The sequence below is a fragment of the Miniopterus schreibersii genome, assembly GCF_964146895.1.
Source record: "Miniopterus schreibersii genome assembly, chromosome: X".
Lineage (NCBI taxonomy): Eukaryota > Metazoa > Chordata > Mammalia > Chiroptera > Miniopteridae > Miniopterus > Miniopterus schreibersii.
This window is the reverse complement of record NC_138104.1, coordinates 71716049-71740754: the sequence shown is the minus strand read 5'-3', so window position 1 is coordinate 71740754 and position 24706 is coordinate 71716049. Positions and strand designations below refer to the sequence as shown.

Sequence of the window (24706 nt, the reverse complement as noted above, 5' to 3'; positions counted from 1 at the left end):
TCTTCCTTAATTCTCACCCGAGGATATTTTCTCCATTGCTTTTCAGAGAGTGGAAGGGAGGGAGAGGAGAGAGAGAAACGTTGATGTGAGAGACACATTGACTGGTTGCCTTCTGCTCATACTGGGACCAGGGCCGGGATGAAGCCTGGAACCGAGGTATGTGCCCTTGGCTGGAATCAAACCTGGGACCTTTCAGTCCACGAGCCGATGCTCTAAACACTGAGCCAAACCGGCTAGGGCAGGAGTCCTCCATTTTCATTTTGTTTGTTTTAAATATATCTTTATTGATTTCAGAGAGAAGAAGGGAGAGGGAGAGAGATAGAAACATCAGTGATGAGAGAGTCATTGATTGGCTGCCTCCTGCATGCCCCCTGCTGGGGGTCAAGCCTGCAACCTGGGAATGTGCCCTGACCGGGGATCGAAACTCGATCTCCTGTATCCTAGGTCGATGCTCAACTGCTGATCTATGCCTGGCCGGGCTCCATTTTATTGTTTTGTTTTGTTTTGTGTTTTAATTTATCTTTATTGTTGAGAATATTACAGGTGTCCCCTTTCCCCCCCACAAGTGACCTCCTCCACTTCGCTCCCACCCCCTCCCCAGGCCTTCACCCCACTATTAACTGTGTCCATGGGTTATGCATATATGCATATAACTTCTTTGGTTAATCTCTTCTCACCCTCCACCCCCCTTCCCTCTTTCCTCTGAAATATGATCCTCTGTTGCATGCGTCAATGTCTCTGGATCTATTTAGTTCGTCAGAGTCCTTTGTTCATTAGCTTCTTTTTAAAGAAGACTCAACTTTTCCTGTAGTCCTGGTCTGGTAGTGATGAACTCTTTTAGCTTTTTCTTATCTGTGAAGCTCTTTATTTGACCTTCAATTCTAAATTATAGCTCTGCTGGGTAGAGCAATCTTGGTTGTAGCTCCATGTTTTTCATCACTTTGAATATTTCTTGCCACTCCCTTCTGGCCTGCAAAGTTTCTGTTGAGAAATCAGCTGACAGTTGTGTGGGTTCTCCCTTGTAGGTAACTGCTTTTCTCTTGATGCTTTTAAGATTCTCTCTTTGTCTATAACCGTTGGCATTTTAATTATGGTGTGTCTTGCTGTGGGCCTCTTTGGGTTCCTCTTGTTTGGGACCCTCTGTGTTTCCTGGACTTGTAAGTCTATTTCTTTCCCCAGGTAGGGGAAGTGTTCTGTAATTATTTTTTCAAATAAGTTTTCAATTTCTTGGTCTCTTTCTTCTCCTTCTGGCACCCCAATAATATGAATGTTGGGCCTCTTGAAGTTGTCCCAGAGGCTCCTTATACTATTTTCATATTTCTGGATTCTTTTTTCTTTTTGCTCTTCTGGTTGGGTGTTTTTTGTTTCCTCATGTTCCAAATTGCTGATTTGATTCTCAGCGTCCTCTACTCTACTGTTGATTCCATGTAAATTATTCTTCAGTTTGTGTAGCCTTCATTTCAAATTGGTACTTTATTATGTTATCGATTTTCTCAGTTATTTCCCTAATAGTCTGCTTAAACATCCTTATAAACAAAATTCTGAACTCTGTATCTGTTAGCTTGCTTGGATCTATTTCATTTAGTTCCTCTTCTAGAGATTTCTTCTGTTCTTTCCTTTGTTAGACGTTTCTTTGCCTCCACATTTTGGCTGCTTCCAGGTGTTTGTTTCTATGTATTAGGTAGAGCTGCTATGTCTCCTGGAATTTGTAGAGTGGCTTTGTGTAGTAGGTGTCTTGTAGGGTCCAGTGGCTCAGCCTCCCCAGTCACCTGAGCTGGGCCTTCTAGGTGCTCCCCTGTGTGGGCTGTGTGCACTGTCCTGTTGTAGTTGAGGCTTGGTTGCTGTTGGCATCACTGGGAGGAATTGAGCCCCCAGCCAAGCAGCTGTGAGGACCAGCTGCAGCTACAACCAAAGAGCTGCTGTGTTGGAGACACCCCTATGGAGCAGGATTTACTTCAGTGGAGCTTTGGTGTTCACCAAGTGCTCCCTTTGAGTGTCACTCGTGGATGTGGTAGGGTTGTAATCCAGCGTGGTTGAGTCTGATCACCAGGTGCACTGTCTCTGGGGCCTCCTGGGAGGTGCAAAGTCAGCCTGTGCCAGTGCCTTGCCCAGGGCCACCCAGCATAAGCTACACAGCAAATCGTAGTTGGCTGCTACTTGTGCTGGGCTTGGCGTTGTCCAGGAGGCCAAGCTATGAGCCAATGCAGGCTGCTGCTAGTGCCAGGCCTGGGGCCACTTATCAAGCCCTCTGGGGCACGCTGCTGCTTGTTTGAGAGATTTTAGGAAAGTCCTAAGCATGAGGCTCAGGAGACCACTTGCATAAAAACGCCACTGGAAATGGCATGGATGAGCTTGCAGGTGGGGAGGGGCAGGGCCTCCAGGAATCACAGGGCAGGGCCAAAGGTGTGAGTCAGGTGCTGGGGATTCAAATATGGCGCCTGCCTGCCAGCTGAGCCATGCCTGGCCGGGCTCCATTTTATTGTTTTAAAAGACCTTCGTTATCCAAGGCACCATCATATTATCTTATCATTTTTCTCATTCTAATATAGTGCATTACACCTAGGTTTTTAATCTACCTTAAACTCGTGTCCTTCTCAAAACCCTTGCATTTCTCCTATCTGGAACTCTCTGTCCCCTGATCTTCCTATGGCTGACACCTGCAGGGCTCAGCTCAAATATTGCTTCTTCCAAGAGGGCTTCCCTGACCACTCTAACTAAATTAACTACCCACTCTCCATTAAGATGTGCCCCATTTCATTACTTTATTTTATTCAGAGATCACCTCTATCTAAAATTATCTAATGTATTTGTCTATTGTCTATCTCTTGTTAGGTTGCAGACTCCATGAGAGTAGGGACTTTGTCTTATTCCCAGGATCTGGAATGCTTTTAGCTTATGCTAGTGAATGTGATATACTGTAGGGATGACTTAATTTTTTTCCAAGAGGATAGCTGATTGTTTTTAACACCAGGTCTCCCTTTTCTAAAGGAGAAATATTTCCGTCATCCTGTTTTTCTACTCCTACTTTACATTTAGTCGAGAATGGTCATGATTATTCAGTCCAGTCGTTCTCCACCCTGGTGGTATAACAGAATTACACTTGGAGGTGTTTTTTTTAAATCCTCACTCGAGGATATGTCAGAGAGAGGAAGGGAGACAGAGAAACAATGGTGTGGGAGAGAAACATTGATCCCATCCACACCCTGAATGGGGATCAAACCCTCAACCTAGGTATGTGTCCTGACCGGGAATCCAACCCACAACATTTTGGTGCACAGGATGATACTCCCACCAACTGAGCCACACTGGCCAGGCTCTCAAGTGATGCTAATGGTGCTGGACCATTGGTCAAACTTTGGTAGCAGGAAAAAAGGAGAAGAGGAAAAGGAAAAAGGAAGGAGGAGGGTGCCATGAAGATGAAAAGGAAGGGACAGATATGAGACACTTCAGAAGTAGTAGGAGTTTGGGATGAGGAATGAGCCTGGGATGACAAAGTTTTTGGCCTGGGTGATATGAGGATGCTGGTGACATTAACCAGAGATAAAGGGATCAAACTAGACGAGGAGTTATAGGAAATAATGGAAGAGTGGGAGCAAGACTTCACATTTAAACATATTGGGTTGTGATTTTCTGGGAGAGTGTTACATGGACTTGTCCAGATGACTATTTGAACTCTGTATCTGTTCAGTAGAGTTTAGTTAGGGGTTGATTTGGGAATCATCCATATAAAGGTAAGAGTTGAGGCCATGGGATTAGATGAAACTGATGAGGACGAGAATAGTGAGAAGATGGTTGAAAACAGAAACTCTGACAAATGCTAATCTTAAGAGACATGCTAACGAGGGAAAGAAATAGAGAAACAGTGCAGAAGACTAAATATTCTGAAGGGCCCTCCTACTACAGAACTGGATCCTGCATAAAACATAATTTTTATTGTATTGCTGGATGTGGGAGTTAGCAACTGCTGCATAATAAACCATCTGAAAACTCAGTGGCTTGAAACCAAACTACTTATTGCTCATGAGCCTATGGGTTGGCTATATAGCTCTGCTGATCTGGACCAGTCTTGGCTAATCTTGCCTGGGCTCACTCACATATCCGTGGTTTGCTGGTGGGTTGGCTGGGGGCTGAAAGATCTAGGGTGTTCTTGGCTGGTATAGCTGGACCATTGGATCTCTCATCCTCCAGAAGGCTAGCCCAGGCTTGTTACAGGGGTCCAAGAGTGAGCAGAAGCATGCAAGACTTCTTGAGGCCTAGGCTTAGAATGGACATAATATCACTTTTGCAAGTCTACTCACCAAAGCAAAACACAGGAGTATTCCAGATTTGAAGGGTGAAGAAACAGATGCCATATCTTAACGGGAAGAGATGCAAAAGGTGTAGATGCATGGTGATGTGAACAGCTGTAGCCATTTTTGTAATCAATTTATCATGCTGATTTTACCAGAAGTAAAAGGAGTCTTTAAAGAGCAAGCAAAGCAAAGCAAGCGAGCAAACAAACAAAGCTATGACAACATAGTAACGAACCCCAGTGAGCTGGCTGGGGAGAGCAGTGCTCTTGAGGACATTTCTAAAAATGAAATAGAAGTATATCCTTGGAAAATTGAGGTGGTATTACTGGAAGAAACAAGGAAAGGCTGCTGGTCAGGTAGAAAACAAACAGACATCAGCCTCAGAATTCAAGTGTCTAGCCTTTTTTCATGAGACATCCTAGAAATACTTTAAATTGACATGAAACCAGTATGCACATGGGGCAACTTTTAGGACTTTAAGCTTGGACTCAAAACCAGTATGTCAACTGTGTCTTCTTTTTTATTTTTATTTAATTTTTAAAAGTTGATTTTAGAGGGAGAGAGGAAGGCAGAGGGAGAGAGAGAGAGAGAGAAATATCAGTGTGAGAGAGAAGCATCAATCGGTTCACTCCCATACACACCCCAACCAGGGATTGAACCTACAACCTGGGCATGTGCACTGACCGAGACTCGAACTGGTGACCTTTTGGTGCTCAGGGTGACCCTCAAACTATAGAGCCACGCCAGCAAAGGCTCAACTATGTCTTCTTAATGTATTGGAACTGTTTTCACATCTATTAGCTTGTGCTATTCTCACAACTACCTGTAAGGGAGGGAGGTTAGTAACAGGCATTATTATTCCTATTTAACACTACTTTTGAAAAAAATTTTTACACTATCTTATAAAGGCGAACATTTGATGCCTTAGGTCCCAGCAGGAGACATGTGTGAAAGTATTCGTAACAACACTAGCAGAAACAAGCCATATTTCTATTGGGCAGAATGGGAGGATAAATTATGATGTATTCACACAATAAAATACTATAGAAGTGCAAATGAATTAACTACAGCTACGGCAACAACATGTTTGAGTCTTAGAGAAATCAGTTGAGTGGGAAAAGGAAGTTACAGAAAACTACATAAAAGTAGCATTTTTATAAAATTTAAAAGCAAGTGCCTGGCCGGTGTGGCTCAGTTGGTTGAGCATCATCCTATGGGCCAGGAGGTCACCGGTTTGATTCCTGGTCAGGACACATGCCCGGGTTGCGGCTCCATCCAAGGTAGGGGGTGTGCGGGAGGCAGCCAGTCGATGTTTCTCTCATCATGGATGTTTCTCTCTCTCTCTCCCTCTCCCTTCCTCTCTCTAAAATCAATAAAAAATATTTTTTAAAAAGTAAAACCTAACAAAATATTGTTCAGGGATAATTACGTATGTGATAAAACTAAAAAGAAAATAAGAGAATGAAAAAATGCAAGAGATTGGTTATCTCTGGGGAAGGCAGGGAGATGGGATAGTTTTTCGGTTGGGAAGTGAGCTTGATTGTTCATTTTATTATTGAATTTCATAACACCTGTTACATAAATCCTTTTTATCAAATATTACATAATAACTTTTAAAAGCAGTTAACAAAAGCAAAGAGAAACAGGAGAGAAGTGTTGGGGAAGCCAGACTTTCAGGAAATGGACTTGGTGACTGGGAGCACACTGGTCACCTCTGGAAGCAGCCACATGCAAATGGGGAGGGCTGAAGCCAAATTACAGGCTAGGAAGGAATGTGTTATGAGGAAGTCTGGACTGGGAGCATAAACAAGTCTTTCATTTACTCCCATCTCCCCAAACCCATGACAATAGCTAACATTTATGAAGGCTGCATTATATGCCAGGTACTTCACGTACACTGTCATTTAACCCTAACCACCACCCCCACAGGGTGGGCTAGGGGAGCTAAACTCAATGCTTATGCTATTGCCAGATTATATTCACTTCAGCTCACATACAGAGACTCCCTATGACACTGGAGTGGGAACGAAAGCCTCACTATTCCAATCCAAATTTTAGGTACAATGACTCACGTGGTTAAGTAATGGCAACCAGCCAAAAGGTGATAAATCAAGTCTACTCAGGAATGGGTAATTTCTCCACGTGATGCTATTATTGCAACTCACCATACTTGCCTCTCCCTTGTTCTAGGCACATAGAATTGTACTATTCCACCTCTCTGAAATTAGGTGCAATCACGTGACTTGCTTTGGGCAATGGAAAGAGAGAAGTGATGTATGACATTTTAAGCTCTAAAAGTCAGTGTGCATTTTGCTCACATGCCTTCCCCTGACTCAGTGATGAGGCTTCTGTTAGTCTGAGTTTCCAAGTGACTATAGATGCCAAAGCCCCCCTGCCAATTCACGGTGGACATATATGAGCAACAAGTATACCTTACTTATGGTATTGAGATTTGGGGGTTAGTATTGTTGCAAAGCCTATCCTATCCTGATACATTCCCCTTTTCTAGAGTTGGAGATTATGAATGTATGAGGACTGGAGGAAATGAAAATATATACGATGTGTACAATAAAGTGCCTAGATCTCTCTCTGACACATACATCACTTTCTGTATCTGCTCCTGCTAAATGACTATGGAATCTTTATATTTCTCACACACAAATAAAGATTAGTTGTAGAAGGTGCAAACAGAAGGTAATGTTCCAGGCTTATATTATTCTGAATGCTTGTGATTTTAGAAGGGATATTTTCATTCCGTCAAATCCACAAAAAAAGCCCTACAGACCTGGCCGGTGTGGCTCAGTGATTAGAGCATCAGCCCGTGGACTGAAGGGTCCCGGGTTTGATTCTGGCCAAGGGCATGTGCCTCTGTTGCAGGCTCGATCCCCGGCCCTGGCTGGGGTGCATTCGGGAGGCAACCAATCGATGTGTCTCTGTCACATCCATGTTTCTCTCCCCCTTCCACACTCTTGAAAAGCAATGGAGACATTATCCCCGGGTGAGGATTAAAACAAACAAAAAAAGCCCTACAACTGGCCCTGCCTGGGTCATATACCTCTCTCACGGGGGAAGGGGAAGCCGTGTAACTGATGGTCAACCCACCTCCACCCCAACGTTAAGTTGGAGCAGTTCCGGATGCTGGGCAGGCAGAAATAAGTTATCTACTTGGTCAAAACGAACTTAGATTTAGAATCCTGGTTTTTATCACTTATTAGCTGTGTATGGACTTGGGTACCACTGAATCAGTCTGCTCAGATGTAAAGTGGGGATAATGCTTACTTTGCAGAGTTGTTTGAAGATTAGAAATAATGTCCAAGAGCCTAGTACCTTGCCTGGTACCTAATATGTCCTCAATAAGTGGTAACTTTTAAAAGCCATATGCTAAACATTTCCTACTATTAGATTCTGAGTCCCAACACCCAAAGATCAAAAGGCTACGAAAAGACAACTACAACCATAAGGAACCGAATATAAAACAAAGTATGTTACAAATAATAGCGTTTCATTTAAGGGTAAAGTGTTTACAAGCTTCAGTAAGCCTCTAACGATCACCTTTAGGCCCAGCTGTTCCTTTTGTAATCTGTACACACAAGGCACAGAGCAGTAAGGGAGGCCAAGCCCAGCTGGCATCACTGGGCAGAAGCCATAAGGTAAGAGTGCCTTGAGTCCTGGCTTGAGACTCTTCTCGAGCATCCCTTTATTGTTCAAAGGTGACTCAGGGCTCAACTGTTTTCAGAGACCCACTTAAAAACACATTTAAATGAGTACCATTCAATGCTGAACCTTCATATTCAATTTTGTTTTTGCCATCAACATATCCTCTGCCTCGGAAGTTTATAATCTGCTTTGCACCAGGGAACATTTTCAAAGGTGTCTTAACTGTCCTTGATTTAGTTGTCAAATATTTACTAAGTACGTGCTAGGTGCTAGGTGACAAGAAGACAGAAACAAACAAAAAAATAGAACAGAGATTGTCATGTTTAATCGTGGGGGGCAGAGATGCAGCAACATGCTACAGGGCCTGGCTCTGATGAGTCTGTACAGGGATCCCCAGTCGAGGATCAGAAAAGAATCACAAAGACATGGGGCTGAATCTTGAGGCGGGACCAAGTCAGGAATGCACGAGACAAGGGGAGACGGGCATTCTAGGTAATGGTACAGCAAAAGAGAATAAATGGATATTAACAGCTTAATGTTTATGGCATGTACTTTAGTGTCACTGGAGGGGGTAGGGGTGGTTGGAAATGAGGCTAGAGAAGCAGTCAGGGGCACACCATGAAGGGACCATGGAGGCGGGAGTGCAGCATGTTAGAAGAACAGGTTACTCTGGAAGCTGATAAACACGATGGATTAAAGCAGTGGTTCTGAATGTCTCTAGGGTCACAGACTTCTTTAAGAACCTGAAAAAAGGTATGGGCCCTTTCACCAAGAAAAGGTACATACACTCAGACACTAAATGTTGCTTACAATTGCCTGGATAGGGACACGGGGAAGCAACTGCAACAATTCAGGGGACACATGAGGAGGCCTAAACTAAGCCATGGCAGCAGGGACAGAAAAGATACAGATGTGAGAAATAGAAAGATGGTTGAGTGTTATTAACAGATCTTGTCACGATTTGAGAAATGAGGGAAAGGCGTGAGTCCAGGATAATGCCGTCGGTTTGTGGTTCAGAGTAGAAGGTAGTGTCACTCATGGAGAGGACTGGGCTTCAGAAAAGAGGATGGGTTCAGTTTAGGAAATGTCGAGTCAAAACTGCCTTTAGAACATCCAAATAAAGAAGTTTAGCAGGAAGCAAAATATGCCCTTCCTTCTGATGATTCTTATACTGGCGCTCTTGCCCTGATATTCAACTACAAATAGGGTACAACTCTCTGAGCAGCACTTCTGCACTGAGACACGTATATCCTGCATTTGCAGAAAGGGATCCAGAAAGTGGGAGAAGAAATGAAACTTCACACTCAAAATTATTTAACAATTTTTTACTAAAAGAATAAACTTTTATTAAGCACTGTAAGTTTCTTTCCATCCATTAACAGAACAACAGACCAATTTCCATCACAGAACAACTCCTGAGACATTTTTGTTCCTTTCTGAAACACTTCCATTAACTCCTGCAGTTTCCCCTAAGAAGCATCCATTCGAACTTACATTAATAAACTATGGAGCTTTTGTGGCGAGGTGGGCCAAAAAGGCAGGGAATTTGGAATCTGGAAGTGGGAAAGAGAAATACATATTATCCATCCACTAATCACACTGTCAAGAGCACAGGAGAAGAGATTAACACAGGAAAAAAACAATGAAAGAATTTCTTACTTTTGTCAATAACATCATTTATCAGGGAGCACAAGAAACATTGACTCCTTGCAGTTACAGCTTCTTTACCTAGTATGTTATTCTAAAAATAGAACAGAATAAAAAAAAGATGGGAAGGGAGGTGTCTTCTGGGAAGTAACTAAAATGAAGTCATCAGATTCGGCAGGGTTATGAGAGAAAACCTGAAATGTTTAATTTGCTTCATTTACATGAAAATTCACTAGTCATTAGTTGCTACTGACACGGACAGAAAGAGCATCTATAGAAGTACAATGGCAACGTCAAAAGCTGAAATGGGCACCCTAGCACAAGGGGTATTTTATTTTGCCTTTAACTTGGTAAAGATGATTTCGTAAAAAATGAAGTTATCTTCTTAGAACATCAAAACAACCTCTGGCAATACTGAAGATAATTATCGGTAACGGGAATAGCACACTGAGTTCTACCTGCACCAGCAGACTACTGCAATAAGCCGAGGAAAAAGAGAATGGAAAGTCAAGTAGAAGAAAATGCCAAAGTCACAAGAGGGAGAAAAATCCAGGGTGACACACACTGAACAGTAAAGTTACCCCCCGCCCCCGCCCCCCAGCATATTAGAAAATATGCATCGGGAAGTGAACAAGTACAACAGCTAAACCTTAGTAGGCTTGTACTAACTACTTCAAACTGTGGTCATTTCAAAGGAGGGGGGCTTAGCGGAGCCTTCTACAGTTCCAATGGACTAGATCACTATAACCGAACAGTGACGGCCACATTCTTCTTCCTACCCTACATAAGCACTGCTCCCCCCGCCTCAACTATCCTCCCTAATGCTTTGTCTGGTTGTTTTTCTCAGTGGTCAAAAAAAGTTAATGTGACTTGGCCAACAATGCCAGGAAATCAAGATGGAGACAAAAATCAAATGTCACTAGCTAAAGCAAGTGCCATTTCTTGGGCTTGAAAATCTACCCGAAGTCCTACTGGCTCAGAATGAAATGATGCAAGTGAGCAGAAGTTTGTCAGACCTGGTCCAGACCAGACTGGCCACTCAGTAAGGGTAGGAGTCATAGACAGACCCCAAGGCACAGCAGCAGAAATCAAGAACCGCAAGCCCTTGGGGATCAGTGTCTACAACCAACCAGGGGGCTTTTGCTTGTGGCCTTACAAGGTAAAGGGGTCATTTCGGGGGGTTGCTATGTTACTGTTCACGAGAGGCCACATCACCGTCGGAAATGGAACCTCAAGTGAAGGATGACAGTCTCTTCAAGTGGTACTCACAGCAAAAATCAGATCTGCCCTCTCCAATTTGTCCTCCAATTAGGAAAAAAGTTCATCTCTCAGTAATGAACCTTAGTCTTTCTGGCTTCCAAATTGCGTATTTTGGCAGATAAATTAAAATATATGAACGTGACCCTTTATGGTTCTTTTTTGTAACCTTCCAAACCCCAAATGCTGACTCTAAAGAAAAATCAAGGTTGGAAGTGAGCCACTTGTTTCACCCTGGGCCAGCCTAGGAGAAAGTAGAGGTTTGTGGAAGGGAGAAGAGCAAGCCTTTTGGCAAACTGGAATCACCCCTGTCAAAGCAGCAATTGTACTTCTCACAGCGAATGCCTGCAAAATAAGAAATCTCCTTCATGCTGTGAGAGTTAACAATACTGTCATTTGATTGTATCAAATAGATTCAAGATGCACAGAAACAGCAACTGAAGAAAATACCTTTCCGTATAACTCCAAGTACTTCCTATTAGAAAATGGAGATCTAGATAGATTTACTTTAACACAGCTCAGTGACTCTGGTTACTTTTTGAGATCCTAAGTATTCCTCCCTCTGTGGCTCCAGAAAGAAATTTCCAAGCCATCTAAGCTCACTATTAATCCCTCTCCTGCTGGAGATAATGTCCTAACCTTGGAGATGTTGTTAAAGGCTGGGCAGGCCCAAGAGAAGAGGGGAGACCAAATTAGGGGAGCCAATTCCAAAGAGGTTTCTGTCCACTTTGTTCCTGGTTATATCTGGCTCAATGTGCACTCTTGTCATCCCGCTTTGGTTTATGTAAGAAGTGTCTGGGCAGGGGGAGAGGCATTCTAGGGCTCCCTCCCCCTGCAAATTGTAGGTTCTCTTAAACTGGGCCAGACTAGGATTAAACAGTCTGAAACTGTTTTCAATCTCTCATGATACACTAATTGTACGTGGGCAGTGAGCAAATAGCCTTCTGGTTGTCTGGAAAAAAATCACCAAGGACCTGCAGTGGGTTAAAGTGCATGGGGTTTTTCAAAGAGAGAGAGAACCCTGCTAGAAGTCTAGTCAGGTGAATTCCTGTAGAAATGGTAGATCTTGGGCAAGAATATCACAAAGCCCAAAAGGAGGTGTGTGAGGCTGAAAGCCTCCATTCTTGAACGAAGACACAAGGCTAATCTGTAGCAAGCCGTGTTCCCATCCCTCAGACTTAGACTGCTGAGGAGGGAAGCTGGAAATGCAAGGTTGTCTCAAGGGTATCTCTGGCAAGGAGTAGCCTCTTTGCCCTAGGCAGATTCTAGCCTCACCCAGGGCTGGGAATCTCTTACAGAAAGTCCTAAAGGCCTAGGCCAGAGCCCTAGGAAGTCTTCCTTGCAAAGCAAATGAAAAGGTCCAGTAGTCAAAATGTCAATGAACAAATGAAATAATCTAGGCATGTAAAATCAAATTGTCGATTTCCTCACACTTCCCTACCCCATCTTTCCAATTCTAGTCCTCTCCCCCTCAGGTATTCATGGCAATCAATTCTAGCCTGAGGTCAGTTGTTCCTGCAGTTCCAGATGAGACTTCCTCTGGATTGGCTGCAAACCTTGGTAATCACCTCCCAGCCCCCCCCCCTCAGTCTAAGATCCAGGCGGCTCCTTCATATAAGGAAATGCCCGAATCTCCCCAATCCCATTCCAACCTCCTGTTTTCACCATATGGGATGTGAGGGCTCGGTTCAAGATTAAGCTTGTGACAACCCAACTGTTTGTTGTTCTGAACAGGCAATCTCTGGAAAGTACTTTTTGTCTGCTTTAGAGAAGCCCATCTTCCTATAATTGTGATGGGCTGTGACTTAGTAAGGATTTTAAAGTGTGTTCTTTTGAAATCCACCACTCCATAGCAGTGGAAGCATTTCTGGGAAATTCAGTAAATCCTCTGGGACATCACCATGTATGTATGTATGCATACATATATCTATATATCTACATATAGATATATGCACACACATATACATATATTTATATATAAAATATGTGTAGATAAATAGATCTGTCTCTTTATATAAAGGGTATGTGTATGCATATAGATACACATATTCATATATACATCCACACGGACACCCATACGCCAAGGCGCACACGCACGCACGCACGCACACACACACACACGCACACGCAAACACACAGACACAGTCTTTTGAGTTCCCTTTCGTACTCGCGTTTCATTACATTGATTCCCACCCCTTCAGGGTGTGGGCAGCAGGGCGTGGGCGAACCGCACCACATCTTCTATTTTACAAACAACGCATTAGTTCAGAGGCAGGAAAAATCTGCCCACTACTTTTCTGACTCACTTGAATCCCCCAGTACAAAGGCCATTGGTAGTTTTTGTTTTTAAAGTGTATAAAATAAAAATTAAAATAAAATAAAATAAAATAACCAACACTACCTCACTACCCTGAAAACATCTACCTATCTGATTGTCAGGCCAGCGCTAGGGGCAATGGTATAAAATCCTGGGGTTGGTAAGTGCGGAAAAAGAGCGGTAAGGAGGAGAATAATGATTATATACAAAGGCCTCACTACTTCATGGAGCGAAAAGGAAGTTAGGAAGCCACAGAGGCAGCTGTCCCTACCACAACATGGGTTTTATAAACGAGTACCATGATGAAGACTCAGAAAACAAAGCCGGAACTTTCCTATATAGGGCCTCATGTGATGACACCAATTTCTGACAGTCACTACCTTACTAGGCTCCCAGGGGAGATAAAGAGAATACTGGCATTTCATATTAAATTTGACAATAGAAGCCAGTCCTGTTGCCATTCATTTTTGACCAGAGCTTCCCCAGAAGCAGACCACTAGGTCGGGAGGCCCAGAAAAAGGTGGGGAAGGGAGAAGGATGGCTACAATAGGACACTCCAACAAAATCCTGGATAAACCTAGGGGAAGCATTTACGTGCTCCTCTAACTTGGGCCTAAAATCAGACAGGTATATGTTCTCCCCTCTTCCTGATCTGGTAAAGCCATCTGCAGCTTGTCATTCCTCCTTCTGCCGTGCCGCAGTCCCCAGCTTTTGCTCTCCCAAGCGGCTCTGCTCCCCATTCTTCACGGGGAAGTAGCGGCTCCCGCTGCCCTTGCTGCACGGGCCGCTGTCCCTGGGTAAGGCACACTGCGCGGGAGCAGGGAGATGAGGGTCACCCTTCTCTTCCTTGATCAATGCGCCGTTGTTTCCATTTACCTGGGAGCGGGACAGGCTTTGATGAGGCTCCAGGGATTTAGAAACTCCATCTGAAGTGCCCTGTATCAGAAAGAGAGATGCTCAGTGCAAATGGCAATCCCAAACCGGCTGACCCTTCCCAAGCATGGTCATAAGTTAGCCTACAGAAACTGCAAATTCTTCAAAGACGCCAAAGAGCCCACAGCTTGTTAACACCTAATATACTCTGATACCGTCCTGAGAATGTAGGCTGACAACAGATGGATCTGACTGAAATCCAACGGCAATGAGAGCACACAACAATGACACAACTACCATTTACAAGCTTTACAATATATTTTTCTTTCTTTTTTACAAAAAGGGAGAGGGAGAGAGAGAGAAACATCAATCATGAGAGTCACTGACCCACTGCCTTCTGCATGCCCCCTGCTGGGGATCGAGCCCGAAACCTGGGCAGGTGGCTGACCGAGGATCGAACTGTGACCTCCAGATTCTTGGGTCAATGCTCAATCACTAAGCTACACTGGCCGAGCTACGATATATTTTTCTAATACTAATGGGGACCATATATGGTAGATATTGTTATGCCCCACTTATAGATGAGGAAGCTAAGGCTCAGAGGGAGTAAAGTAACTTGCTCAAGGACACCCAGATAGAAAGAGATAGAAAGTGGTGGGACCAGGATTCCCCTCCAGGTCAGCCAGACGCTAAAGTCTATTCTCTTAACTGCCCTGCGATGCTGTCCAATGCTGACAGTTGGATATATAAATGAAAGGAAAGGAAAACAAACCATGAGATCTATGTGCAATATTCCTCAGAACCTTTCATAACTAAAAACATTGCCTGTTTTTCTTTTAATTCCAGGAATGTGACATTGAAATGCTAATGAAATGAATTGCATTACCTTGCAGCACAGTGCCGGCTCTCAATGAATGTTATTAGGAAATAATAACAGCTTGATTACTAAGTGGTTGGGCCTGACAGATACTCTGTTGTTCATTTTACATATAAGACACATGAGGCTCAAAAAGTAAAATGACTTGCCCAAAGTCATTGGCATGCCTAGACTTGCATCCAAGTCTGACCAATTCTCAAGACCTTTTCTTTTCACTAGGATACAATACATAATAAAAATCTAATTCCTGTTGAATTTGCAGTTAATTATAAATAATAACTACTATTTTTTATCAAGTACTTCCCATGTTCCAAGCTCTGTGCTAAACACTTTACATATATCATCTAACACTCATAACAACTCTCTGAGGTAGATACCAATTTCTCCATTTTACAGGTGAGAAAACCAAGGTACAGAGAGGTTAAATAACTTGTCCAAGGTCACAGAACTGGTAAGTGGCAGAGCCAGATTCAAAGCCAGATCATTTGGCTCCAAAGCCTGTACAACATGGGGGCTACTGTGGACTGTTGCTCAAGAACCTGGAAATAAGATGAAACTACTGTAGTAAAAAATCCACACAACTGATGGAATTAGCCAACTGAGGGAGCCAACAAAGAAAGCAAACCATTACAAATAAGTGACTTAAGAAGAAAACGCAAACTCCAGTGGCCTAGGAATACTCTCAAGAAGACAGGCCTATAATGTAAGCAGATGTAATAAGCTAGAAAAATAAATTATATCACACTCTGAAGAAAGGTGACTGACCAGAAAAAGGAGAGTTAGCAAGGCAACCAGTAGCAGCTCTGCCCAGGGAAGATGCCTTACCTAAAAACAAAGTCAGTACAAAGACTTCCTTGACCAGGCTACTTCTAGAGTAGATAACAGTGCCCTCAGCAATCTTAGTGAAGAGAAACAGCATGATCTACCATCCCTTGCCTCCCCCCCCCCCCCCCCCCGCTTCCTCACCTGTGAAGTAGAGAAAATAGCATCTATTTCATAGTTTCCTGTAAGGGTTCCTGAGGCACTCACTGTAAAGCACTTTGACACGGTGTAGCTGGCACTGTAAGAACTCATTAAATGCCAGCTACTTTTTTGTTCTGATTTCAGGTCCCTAAGCAAACTTGTGATACTGTGGCCTTCCCTGCAGTTTGCACTTAGAGAAAAAAAGCTCTGGTAGACATGGTGAAGAGCACAGTCACTAGAGTCAGTCAGAACTACGTCTACTTCTTGTTTCTAACAATTCAAGTTGTTACACTGTGTTGGAATCAGCACAGCACAGGGCTTTGGATTTAGTCAGCTCAGGCTAAAATATCAGCTCTGACACTGACTTGATGGATAATTTTGAGCAAGATACATCATTCCTCTGAACCTCAGTTTCCTCCTGCTTAAAATGAAGAATACTGCCCAGCCAGGTGTGGCTCAGAGGTTGAGCATCAACCTGGGATCCAGGGGATCGGGGTTCGATTCCTGGTCAGGGCGCATGCCCTGGTTGTGGGCTCGATCCCCCAGTCGAGGGCGCGCAGGAGGCAGCCAATCAATGACTCTCTCATCATTGATGTTTCTATTTCTTTCTCCCCCTCTTCCCCCCCTCTGAAATCAATAAAAATTTATTAAAAAAAATAAATAAATAAAATGAAGAATACTAAATAGCCCGGCAGGCGTGGCTCAGCGGTTGAGCATCGACCTAGCATCCAGGAGATCGTGGTCTGATTCCCAGTCAGGGCACATGCCCGGGTTGTGGGTTTGATCCCCAGTCGGGGATGTGCAGGAGGCAGCAGATCAATGACAACTCTCTCATCACTGATGTTTCTTTCTCCCTCTTCCGCTCCCTTCCTCTCTCTGCAATCAATAAAGATATATATTTAAAAAAAAAAATAACACTAAATACCTCACATGAATTTATAAGAGTAGCTGGAATACAGTAAGCGTATAATATATCATGATAATTATTTCTTCTCACCATGAGTAACTTTATCTTTCACTCTCTCCCTTCTCGTCTCCAACCCCTCAGTCTTTTAGCTATATCCACATACTATTTCTGTGATCCTGGTTAATGTGAGTCAACCACTGAGAGACAGATCCACTATTACTGTACCAAAAATAGGAGGTTTTTCAGACTATATACCTAATGATCAGACCCTGAGCCGTGCTCTGTTCCCCAAGGCTGTATTACCTTATGGGAGCCTATCCTAGTGACCAGTTTCCCTTCTCCCTTTTACATTATGGAACAGCTTCTGGAAAAAGTTGAGCTTTGGAAAAAATCCCCAAATTATTGCTCTCTGGCTTTGGAGTGCATTACAAAATACTTTGTGTGGGGAGCTTACCATTCTCATTCCATTTTTGGCTCAAAGTAACATTAGAGCAAATCTGTATTCTTTGAGGAAACATTAGATAATGGGGGTGGATATGGATAGACTGAGGGCTGGCTGTATATAGGAGAGTTCATTTGAGATTGAGAACTGATGATAAAGTGGCCTTGGAGTATGGTCTAATCAGTGACCCATGTAAGGATTAGAGGCTGCACGTAAAATGTTTAGTACAGGGCTTGGTAGAAAGTATGAACTCAAGAAATGGGAGCTGCTATACTATGAGGAGCCCAGAAGTCTGTGTCCAATACAAGGCTTTGGGTCACTTTAAGAATAGGCCTTCATATTTGGGGAGGTGGGGCATGTCTAATAAAGACCAGTGGGGACTGTGATATAATTCAAGGTGTAGATTAGAAGAAAGTTTAAGACCATTCTAAGCCATTAAGAACAAGCAGAATGGTGTCAGCTCCCCGCCTTGCATATTCAGCAAAGTCCAAAGTCCAATTTTCTATGTATCTCTGGTAGCCCCTCAGAAGCTCAGGCATATTGCTGGCAATCAGACTGTTAACTTCACTCTGGCCCCTTTATGGCTGCATGTAGCACACATTATGCTACCTAAAGGTCTTTGGGACACAGCACCTGGTTTCCATCTTGTGGCCTCACTCAGTGAAAAGGATGACACTCTGCAGCCCTGTGGAAACAGCCTGGGCAGTCTAACCCCCACTAGACCGCTAGAGAGCAGGGGAATTAAATCAAATGCCAGGAGAAGCTGTGAAAGCACCCAGGTTTCTGACCTCTTGCAACTTAGCTAAAAATATAAGAGCTATCAAACAAGCAAAATAATCTCAAAAAGGTGCTTACTTGTTTACTTCCTTTTTTAGGTCCTTTGGATCCTCTACCAGTCTGTTCTTTTCCATGCCTTTAGAAAGTAGGGGTAAAAGTGATTGTGAGGAACATATAAAGCCCAAACCCTCATTTTCACTTAGTTAACAACTCACCTCCTTAGAAGTTTGGCCCTCGTAAGTTAGATGCCCCTCGTCTGTGCTACCACTGTAAATCTCTATTGCTTTCATTTCTATATTATACTATTTGTTCTCTGTCCCGTGTCCTCCTCTAGGGACAAAAACTTAAAATTTCATCAAGGCAGGGCATTTAGTATGTGGTTCCTGAACTGAAAACTGGCTTTAAAAATGGAAAGTTAGTTAATGCCTTTTGCCGTAATAGAAGGATTCTATAGCTGGGCATATCCTCAAGGGTCCCTTGATTGGCACTAGCTCATACCATCCAATTAGAATACATACCCCTTTCCTGGCCCACCGACAGAAACCACCTGCATGCCAAAGGAGCCTCGGCCCCTGGAGGGTCTGCTGCCAGCCCACTGGCCCACAACCATGCCAGCAATCTCCAGTTTTCCTCCTTGGGGTGGGATTGGATGGAGACCTAGAGAGAGAAGAGGAATGGCAGTGATGAGCAGTAAGTGCAAGGCAGGATAGGAGGTGGAGCAAAAGATCCTACAGGCCACCTACTCGCCTTACTCCCATTTCTCTATGATAAAGACTCTGTGATAACAACAAAGGGTCATGGTGGAAGCAAACTTAGGGACAAGGGGTTGAAGATCTGTACACATCCACTTTAGCAAGTGGGTTGTGGATGATTCAGTTTTCAACTACAGAGCCTGGCACATAGTAGACATTCAATATTTGTTGAGGGAATGAATGAATGTCTTATAATCTAATTATTGGAAAATTATAGGCCAAAACTACTTTTGATTTAAATATGTATCACTATACCCTGGAGGACTAGCCAAGCAACCAAATAAAGCTGAAAATAATGAAACTAAACTAACAGTAATTTATCACTAAAAAAAAAAGAAAAAAAGAATAGCAACAATTGAAAACCAGAATGAATTCAAGACAAGATAGCATATCTCCTTAAAACGGGAAATTCCAATTCTGTGTGTGGGAGCTCATAGGCACAGAACTTTGTAATTTGGCACAAAAGGAATCCTTCATAGAATACAGAGTTCTAGTAAACCTTAAATTTTCGTTTACAGAGAAAACCCAAATGCTAATAACCCTTTACTCTTTTAGCAAGTCATTAGTAAAGAGCCCTTCATTTATATAAGAGTAGGACTCTAAGGGACTAGGGTGCTAGCTAGTCCTAAGAGGGCAAGAAAGGCCTGCATTTTGGGGGATCTTGTGGCCTCATGAACCACTCGTAACTGAAGACTAAGCATCACTGGGACCTGGGGCGATGGCTCGGAACTCCTGAGAACCTGGCCTTAATTCTGTCTTCTGTGACACAATAAAATCAACAAGCAAAGAGAGTGGAGAGCCATAGTGTCACCTTCAAAGGATGACAAAATATTAGATTTGACCAGGGGACAGGTTGTTTGCATGATTGGGATCAGGATCTGAGCCACCTAAGCATGACAGTCTATTCATCATTAAGCTGCAGCTCAGGTGTTACCATAATTTCATAATTTATACATGTTTGTGGGTGTGGGTGTGTTTCCCCCACTAAACTGCAAGCCCTGGAGGGCATGGTCAGTAACTTACTATTCTCTGTACTTCTGGAAATGTATCAGATGTCCCCCCAGAGTGGAATGGGTACATCATGCTATAGTCATCTGCTGACACTGGTCATTTACTCTTACTTCTCACTGCTCTACCTGCCAGCTTCACTGTACATCTGCCTAATGCGGACTGGGAAACCAAACCAGCAACCATGAAGATCCCATTCACATGTATTATAGTTCTCAAAAGTAATTAAGTGGCTCCTGATTTGTGCAGCAGTTACTTCAGAAGTTTGGTTGGTGAATCAAGTTCTTAGGGATCAACCACCTCTATGGAGAGTGGTCTGGGAAGTCAGTGGACTTTCTTCCCCAGGCTATAGCCCTCTATCTGAATAAGCTCCTCTTCAAACTACCACAACACAGCATGGATGATAAATGAGATAATATATGTGGCACCGCCAATTCTGCAACTGGCAATAATTACTGGATTATTATGAAAGAGACTGAGGACGACAAATACCTCTTTCTTAGGTACTGACCTGCAAACCCCCGGCTCCTTCCTTGAGGGAGAGGTGGCAGTGAGCCCATGGCTCGGGGATAAAATGAAACAGGATAGAGAGGGGGCACCATGGGAGGCACAAAAGTAGGTGACGGAAGTAGAGCAGAAGGCGGTGGATGGTTCATGTTGACTCCTTCAAGGATACTCTGCCTCATTTTTTCCACTTTGGTTGCCAGCTCAGCCTTCGAACGAGGAACAGAATAATAATAGCAGCTGCCATTCATTGAACTTCTACGTTTCAGGTACAGTATTTACTGGGAACTCTAGGTACAGTCTCACAAGTCCATTCCCATTAAGGTAATCAAGGCCTAGAGTTAAATGGCCAAGGTGACACACTCAGGAAAACCTGTCTGGCACCAAAGCCCCCACTTTTCATATGACACCGCACTGCCATCACACTAGTTCTGACTGTGGACTTCAGAGGCACATTGACTAGGTCAAGAAAGACAAATATAACAATAAGCATTTACATGGTCTATTACATGGCAAGCAATAGGGTAGGTCGTTTTTTAAGCGGGAGGTAATAGAACTAGGTAAAAGAGAACAAAGTCCTGACATATACAAAGACTCTCAACCTTCTCCTCCATACCCAGGATCGGAGACCCTGACCTGTCCAGGATAAGTCTGTGCCTCTAGTCCAGAGGTCTATGAACTTGCTCTGAAAGGGCCAGAGAGTATCTTAGGCTTCATGGGCCATATGCTTTCTGTTACAACTAGTCTCCTTTGCCGTAAACAAATGAATGTGACTATGCTCCAATGAAACTTTATGAAAATAAAAACTCCAAATTTGGGTACTTTGCTGACTCCTGCCCTAGTCCTCCAGCTCAAGCCCCCCAAATGGATAAAGGAGTAAGTAAGGGTTCCTTCCTCTTGCTTCTCCCTTCTTTCCCAAAGTTTAATTGCAAAAAAATCCCCCGCTTCTACTGTTATCTGCTTCACTATCCTCTTCTATTTCTAAGCATAGTTCCTTTACAAAAAAATATCATCACTTGCAAAAGTGAGTTACAGTTTTTGTAAATAAGGGAGATGAAATTCTAAGAATTGGAGGAAAGACATACTCTGAGTAAGAAAATATGAAAACATGAAGCTCATAAGAAAAAAGCCTCCCAGCACATGATTTTATAACATGCACATCAAACTCTGGGCCTTTGGGACTATCATTGACCAAGTTAGGTCAAGGTCAGACACATTCTCCCACTTTTGCTTCCCCCACCCACCAAAGTCTCTGCTCTGCTCCCCTCCCTGCCCATTCATCCCCACAACAGATCAGAGATGGCTCTTAGCAGCTGCCCGAACTGCTGGTACCTGGCCATCACAGAGCTCAACCAGGGAGACTCGCTCACGGCCTGCTTTAATTAGTTTGCTCTGGAACAGCTTGCCATCGAAGTAAATCCAGGGGCAGCAGTGCTCCCAGGGGACTGGCTGGCCACAGGCATCATTAGCAAACAGAGCTGTGTCGACCCCACTCATGAAGAGGGCAGCAAGCTGGATCCCTCGGGCATCCAATTTCTCAATCTGAAACCACCACAAAGGAAAAACGACTATTAGGAAATTAATGTTATTGGTTACATTTACTCTTATTCCTGTTATGCTGATTATTCCAGTTAAATTTGAACATGTTACCTTTCAATACAGACATCTGACTGCACAAGTAGCTTCTATCCACGTCTTTTCCTGAGACGGTTTGAAAGACACTCATTACAACAACAACCAAAAAAAGACATCAGCTTTGAAACTTTAAAAAGAATCAACTTGCGATACCAGGTTCTTTCACTTGTGAAATTAGAGAAAATTAAAAAAACTAAAGACCAAAAGAACACTCAATGCTGATGAGGATGCAGTGAAATAAGTGGGCATGCTCATAAAAAGCTGATGTGGAATGTATATTGCAATTAAGCAATATGTACCAAGAACTGAAAATGTTCCCATTTGTTGACTCAGAAATTCTACTTTTAGGAATCTATTCTAAGCAAGTAGGGATGTGAATAAAGCTCTATGCATAAAAATGTTAACTGTAATAAATATAATAGGGAAAACTGGAAACCAAATGTCCAACATAATAATTAAATATCTATATGATAAAATATTTATTAAAATTTTTAAGACAGAAAACATATGCTATATTAAGTAAAAAACAATATAATTACATAAACAATATCTCCACTATGTAAAAAATGCATGACAAAAGACTGGAAGAAATCATGAAAATTTTCACAGTGGTTACCTCAAGTTGGTGTGCTAGATGGATTTAACAGAAAAGGGGACATACTTGCAGGACCTCCTAGGTGTGGTCTGGAGTTGGTAACTGCTATAGGACCAAGCAATATTACATTTACAGTAAAACGGAACCATGCATTGTCTGTCTTAGACTGTTTCATCTTTCCCTTAGTTGACCTCACTTACATTATGATTTTGCAAGTCTTGTTGGACTTGATCTTCTTCTAGTTTATCCTGGGTCCTCGAAGGTTCATGGCTACTGGAAGTTGGGAGAGGGGTGTCCTGCGTTAATAGCTAAAATTTATTGAGCATCTGAGGCACCATTCTAAGTGTTTCGTATCTATTATTTTACATAATATCCTCATAACCCTACAAGTAAGGAAACTAAAGCTAAACAACCTGCCCAAAGGTCACACAGCTAAGAAGCCAGGCTTCAGAGCCTGCCCCTCTAACCTATTATGTTCTACTACCTTGCGTTATAGGGTGGATTTATTTTCTTTCTTATGCTTTTCTAGACTTCTCTTTAACACCCAGTAAGTATTATTAAAAAAGAGGGGTCCATCAGTGGATGAATGGATAAGGAAGATGTGCTATGTACACAATGGAATATTATTCAGCCTCGAGAAAGAAGGAAATCCTGCTATTTGCGACAACATGGATGGACCTTGAGGGTACTATGCCATGTGAAATAAGTCAGACAGAGAGGGACAAATACTGTATCATCTCATTTATATATGGAACTTAAAACAAAACCCAGCAAAATTCCAACCAAGTCACAGGAAAAAAAGATCAGATTTGAGATTATCAGAAGTGGGGGAATTGGGTAAAAGTGGTCAAAGGCACAAATTTCCAGTTATAAGCTAAATAACGACTAGTGATGTAATGTATAACAGGATGACTACAGCTAACACTGCTGTATGGTATATAGCAAAGTTGTTAAGAGAGTAAATCCTACCCAGCCGGCGTGGCTCAGTGGTTGAGCATCGACCCATGAACCAGGAGGTCAGGGCACACGCCCGGGTTGTGGGCTCGATCCCCAGTACAGGGCATGCAGGAGGCAGCTGACCAATGACTCTCTCTCATCATGGAGTTCCTATCTATCCCTTTCCCTTCCTCTCTCTGGGATTTTATGAAATCAATGGAAACATAAAAAAAGAGAGTAAATCCTAAGAGTTCTCATCACAAGGGAAAAAATGCAGGGGTGGGCAAAAGAAGGTTTACAGTTGTGAGTACGCAGTTTATTCTTGTATTACTGTCGTAATCAGTGCACGATATGTGTGTGTACCATTGCGCGTACAACCTAAACTTATACAGTGCTATATGTCAATTATATCTCAAGGGAGGGGGGGGTGAACGTTTACTCAGAGACAAAAAGGGGACCCCAGGGCAAGCCTCTGAAGTGTATCTGGAAGACTCAGAAGCTTTATCATGGTCGATGGGCCGCAACTTATTTGTCTTGCACTATATCCACCTTTTCTGCCCATTCTCGCCCATCGGTACGGGACCAGTATTACAAGCACCTCTTCATTTTATTAATAGACATAATATTTGGCTAAAGTAAATCAGACACTTACCTGCAGAACTTACTCTTCTCACCAGCTCCAGGGGGAAAAAAAAAAAAAAAAGGCCTAAAGTAAAGCTATGAGCTCATACAAGAAAGAATTTAAATGAGGCTGGATGAAATCACCTTGAGTTCTTGAAGTTGATCTGGTTCATAAAGCTGGGCAGATACTGCCTGTGCAAGGAAGGTGTCTAGCTCATGGCGATGCAAGATTCGGCCACCAGGCCACTGAACCATGTACCTAGAAAAGAAAAGCATTATTAAGTCATAAAGGCTCCTTTAAGAGAGAACTCATGGACATGGACAACCGTGTGGTGATGGTGGTGATGGGATGGAGGCGGAGGTGGGAGGGGGCATAGAGAGGATAAATGGTGTTGGGGAAAAGTTCTTTGAAAAAAGCTCATTGAAGCTAAGACACTGGTCATGAGCCAGATCCTAGCTAAGTTTTGGTGATTCCAATGAAAAAAGTAAAAGAATCTCCGCCTTTGGTTATTTGCAGTCTAGAGAGTAGAGGAGACAGGCATGTACACCAACAATGACAGGAGAGTGTGTTAAGTACCAAGACAGAAGAGGGCTACGTGTGGAAGAGTGAGGAAGGGCCACCTGACAAAAACTCAGCAGAGGCTGA

General features: G+C 43.0%; 1 protein-coding gene across 6 annotated transcripts in view; it reads right to left on the bottom strand.

Moving 5' to 3' along the window:
* Nucleotides 1-9261: 9261 nt before the first annotated feature.
* Nucleotides 9262-24706, bottom strand: part of FAM120C (family with sequence similarity 120 member C) — a 92019-nt gene continuing 76574 nt past the window's right edge. The window contains exons 11-18 of one of the 6 annotated variants that reach the window (XM_081125237.1): nt 24205-24319; nt 21606-21815; nt 20281-20482; nt 18528-18666; nt 18088-18145; nt 14047-14106; nt 9609-9690; nt 9266-9502 (exon numbers count right to left, since the gene is read on the bottom strand). In XM_081125237.1, the coding sequence (XP_080981363.1) occupies nt 9453-9502; nt 9609-9690; nt 14047-14106; nt 18088-18145; nt 18528-18666; nt 20281-20482; nt 21606-21815; nt 24205-24319 (916 nt within the window). In that variant the 3' untranslated portion in view covers nt 9266-9452. Of the gene's footprint in view, nt 14107-18087; nt 18146-18527; nt 18667-20280; nt 20483-21605; nt 21816-21923; nt 21975-24204; nt 24320-24706 lie in introns of those variants that run through there. The other 5 variants (XM_081125238.1, XM_081125236.1, XM_081125235.1 and 2 more) reach the window with 5 other exon arrangements.